The sequence below is a fragment of the Etheostoma spectabile genome, chromosome 3, assembly GCF_008692095.1.
Source record: "Etheostoma spectabile isolate EspeVRDwgs_2016 chromosome 3, UIUC_Espe_1.0, whole genome shotgun sequence".
NCBI classification, from domain to species: Eukaryota; Metazoa; Chordata; class Actinopteri; order Perciformes; family Percidae; genus Etheostoma; species Etheostoma spectabile.
In genome coordinates this window covers 26,309,133-26,313,654 of record NC_045735.1, presented here as the reverse complement: position 1 = coordinate 26,313,654, position 4,522 = coordinate 26,309,133, and the positions used below count along the sequence as shown (strand labels likewise).

Below are 4,522 nucleotides of genomic sequence, written 5' to 3'. Positions count from 1 at the left end.
GGGGGGGGGGGGGGTACAACGGAGATAAATCATTAGAGAGCAGGTTATTGGAAATGCAGGGAGATAAAAGAGTGAAGAAGCCAGTAATTGCCTTAAAGATCAGACTACAAAGCATTACTTTGGATTTTACAAGGCCAGCCAGCAACAAAAGAGCAGTAATTTATGAGCTCAGTGTAAAAGAATAGCATAATTACATTAAAAATTAATGCTAATGAGGGCTAAAATGGGGAAGGTGGTTATTATGAAAGTTTGAATTCATCTTCCCTGGGTTGAATGATGGCTAGTGGCTTGATTAATGGCTTAATTTCTATCAATTAGCAGGCAAAAAAATCTCCTCTGAGACGGGCCTAAATTGAGCATTGAATTACACATCTTTACCGCGGTGCTGGGAGGGAGGTGGGATGGGGCAGAGGAAGGGAGAGCACATTATTGAAACCTGGGATACCAAGAGATGTTGCTGTGTGAAAGCGTGTGCGTGCCATGCACATGTGAAAGCCAAACGTGGGTTACAAAAGTTAGATGAAATCTTGATGTATTCTATGAACGGGGGTTTGTATCATTGTTGGTTTTGCAGTAGACTATGTGTCCGTGATGTGGTGCTCAGAGAAACACATACTGAAGGCCATTATTAAATTACATTTAAAATACAAACTTTGTGGATCTAAATCATATAAAAAATATTCTATTCTATTTCTGACAGGACCTATCCCAAATATATTTCTTGTACTTACTGAGTTGAATGGAGTCCCACTATGAATACTGCAGTACAGTTTGCCCTTTCTTCATTTTAACTACATTCATTGAATGCCATTAAGCTCTGTTTGCCATATAATTCTCAAACACTGTGAAAGATTTGCCACAATTTGCGAGACCTCAATAAAACAAGCAGTTAGTTTTCCTTCTTATTTATTTTTCTCCACACAACAAGTGCTGCAGTAATTTATCTGGCACGCTAGTGCACTCAATTACTGGAATTAATCAGCAGCAGCAATATATTCAGCTCGGCTGCTCTTGATTGACAAACTGTAGACCAAAGTCAAGTTTACAAAGACAAGACTGCCTTAGCCCAAGGCCTCTGGTCACATAAACACATGTGTTGTTGAACAGCTCCCTCTACTGGCGGGGAAGTGTAACTGCTGTGTAACGCGCTCATCTTCAAGGCTGAATTAGATGAGCTGAAATCTGTTTTCATTGGCTGGTTTGATTTTCTCTCCTCGTCCTCTGGTCTTAATCAATGAAGTGGACTAACAGCTATTTAGAGAGAACAGTAGCCTATTGATTCTGAGCCACTCATCAGCACCACTGTCTGTCCAACTAATTTCAGTAATGAGATGGCAAGTGGGTTTTCTGACTCTTTTATACACAAGCACACACACACACAGGTGTAAACATGCAAAGGACATACAAAACACACGTTAACATACATTGCTCAGTCGCTATCCATTTGTCTACAAATTTGTCTGCAAATACAAAACATAAGTTTATTGATTGAGTTTGATCCCATTTCCTTGTTTGCTGTAATGCATTTCAGCACGCATCCACAATTGCCACAGAGTGCTAACAGTAACCTAATTTAAAGCAGTACATACTGTACATTTAATTGTCTATTGTCTGTTTTGTTTATTTTCCTTTCTGTCCCACTCAGTCTGTTTTCTCTCTCTCTCAGCTTTCACTTTATCCTCCTCTCATCACTGACAGAGAAGCGTTCCTAATGCAGTGACAATTGAGTTGGCCTGTTAAATTAATTTGCCAGATAATGTGTCAATATTAAATATCAACTTTGACCTCTCCGAGCTGCGGAGTGCACTCGCCCAGCTAGGGTATTGATTTTTGTCTGCCTCTAAGCTCACTAGTCCTGCACTCAAAGTCCATTATTTTTGATTTTCTCATGAAATACATATCTTTTTCCACTGACATCTGACAAACAGCATATGGAAGTCATTTTATCTACCAATAATGTGTTTGTCAAAAAGTCTGAGGTCTTAATGGATTTCTGCAGCGCACACGGACATCCTAGCAACAGACGGGCCTGCCAAAGAGATGCTTGCAGATATGGGGTGTGCGTGTGTGTTAATACATGTCAATGTGGTAGTCTGTGTAGGGCATTCATGCTCAAAGGACAGCAGAGAAGTGATAATTGAAAAAGTGAATTAAATTGTGCTGAATTAATTGTCGGCCAGTCACAGGCGTTAGTTTTCACCCGAACACACGCACGCTCATGCAGCCGTGCAGTGAGCGGCGGTGATAGTGGTGTGAAAGACAGGCCACAGTCTCCAGGAGGATATTGGGCCAGTGTTCAGACTTCATCTAGCTGCCTAGTCAAGGTAATGACTATTTTTGGAGCCGCTATGCAATGCTTCTCTGCTCGCATCTTCCCAGCACAGGATGACATGCCGATATTCTGTCATATAGGAAGGCTTAATTCCACTTGTCACTCAGTTGTCCAATTCTGCAGTGCATTTAAATCAAAACCAAATTTGAGTGCTATTATGAACTATAATAGGGTGTGTGTGTCTTTGGTGTGTGTGTGTGATAGCCATGTAATGCTTTGCTGTGAAAGCTAGAACAAATATTCATTTATTCATTAAACACCAGGGCCATAAAGATCTGTTGTGACACCCTTTCTGTAGCCACTAATGGATTGAATTAATTCCTGCTATTAGCTCCAATCTCGTGTGTGTGTGTGTGTGTGTGTGTGTGTGTGTGTCTGTCTGTGTGTCTGTGTGTCTGTGTGTGGTAGCCATAAGTGTGAGTGCAAAATATATAAGTGTATGTGTGAGTACCTGTATCCCAAGTGTGTGTGTGTCTGTGTGTGTACCTGTTTTCATGACGCAGCCAACATCACTGGAGCAGAGTAACATGGATGTCTGCTGGATTGACAGATAGAGAGATGGGAGAGTGCAGGAGAGGACGGGTGGATGGGGGAGAGAGGGATGAATATTGACTGATCGGTGAGAAGATTGGCAGCCAGAGAATAATGGGAGCATTTAGACTTTTAGTTTTTTTGCTGCTAACTTTCCTGGCGCACCTATTTTTGCCCTCCTACGCAACGAATACTGCTCTTGAATTCTTGAAATGATTTGTTATCTGATGTGCAGAATCCTGATGTGTTTATATCCAAGAGTAATTTACTGGAAAACCCTTTCTATCTTTTTGTTTGATTGGACAAGCCAGAGCAAAATACTTTCTGATACATGAAAAGTGTATGAAACTTAATCACATTTAGTCTCTATAATGATATTCCATTGCAATGAGTTTGTGTTCATATTTTGATTATTTTAAGAATGCATTATCTGAGTGTAATTTACTGTCTGGCTATTATCTTGTTAGTGTTTTTTTCTACTTCCCTATTGTAGTGACTCTATGCCCTTGGCTGAGCAAGAGTCCTTTTTTTAAAGAAGGCCAGATGTAAAATAGGGGAATATCAGATATTTTTATATTGTATGTGTCAAGGACCATTATACAGAGGGAAACATGCAATCAACTAAGCCCAGTCCAAATGAAATCTAGTGCCTTCAGAAAATGACAAGGGTGGGGCTGACCCATGGAGGGCGGGGGGTGGGGGTGCGTGTGTTGTGTGTGTGTGTGTGTGTGTGTGTTGTGTGTGTGTGTGTGTGTGGGGTGTGGTGTGTGTGTGTGTGTGTGTTGTGTGTGTGGTGTGTGTGTGTGTGTTCACAGCCTCTCTTCTGTGTAACATTGTTTCAGAGGGAACTTCTCTAGAGGAGCAAGTGCAAGGATAAAGGACATCGAGGCCATCGAGATTGATTCCTTGTTCCTCAGCTTTCATTCACCAGGGATGATATAAAGGTGCGTTACATCCGTCTTTCTCTCCCTACCCCTCACTCTCTCTATCTTTTCACTCCGTCTCTTATTGAATTTCCCTCTCTGCAACGCTGTGCCGTCTGTCCAGAGACAACCCAGACCAAATCAAACATTCATTCAGCGCCGTTTGTTCCGACCTGAGATGGTTTCATCAGACGCTCCACTGTTCGCCGCCTCCAAAGCGGCAGCACCCACACAAAAGCCACAGCAGCCAACAGCCATCCTCTGTCTTCCCCTCTCTGTCTCTCTCTCCCCCCCCCCCCCCCCCCTCTGGTTGTGCAGATGCAGACAAAACACAGAAGTCATTATTGAAATGTGCCTGTCTCTGAAGGAGCAGGAATTAGATTTGTTGGTGCTCATGGCTGTTTTGAAAAGATAGACGATAACATGTGACAGCAAACCTGCACAGACCTTTGGGACACATCCTGGTGAGTCTGACACAGGTCGAGGCCGACGTGGCTGCAGCTTAGACTGCACAGTTTGCACATGCACAGTAAACTCTGCCTTTCCTGGCCGAGAGTGTAAATGCCCCTTTTACATTTTAGACCTGAAACGTAACGAGGTTCCACTATCCAGACAGGTCCAAGCTTTCATTTTTCACATCCAGATCTCTATCTAGATATCTATACTGTATGTCAGATTCTTCTCACATGTGTATGCAGGTAGATATATTCTTTAAAATCACCCCGCAAAACACAAT

At 42.3% G+C, this 4,522-nt stretch overlaps 1 protein-coding gene across 1 annotated transcript in view; it reads left to right on the top strand.

Moving 5' to 3' along the window:
* Window positions 1-4,522, top strand: part of rsrc1 (arginine/serine-rich coiled-coil 1) — a 117,301-nt gene that overhangs the window by 107,539 nt on the left and 5,240 nt on the right. Inside the window, 3 exon segments of the mRNA XM_032508917.1 lie at window positions 3,706-3,729; window positions 3,732-3,767; window positions 3,770-3,807. Coding sequence (XP_032364808.1) covers window positions 3,706-3,729; window positions 3,732-3,767; window positions 3,770-3,807 — 98 coding nt within the window.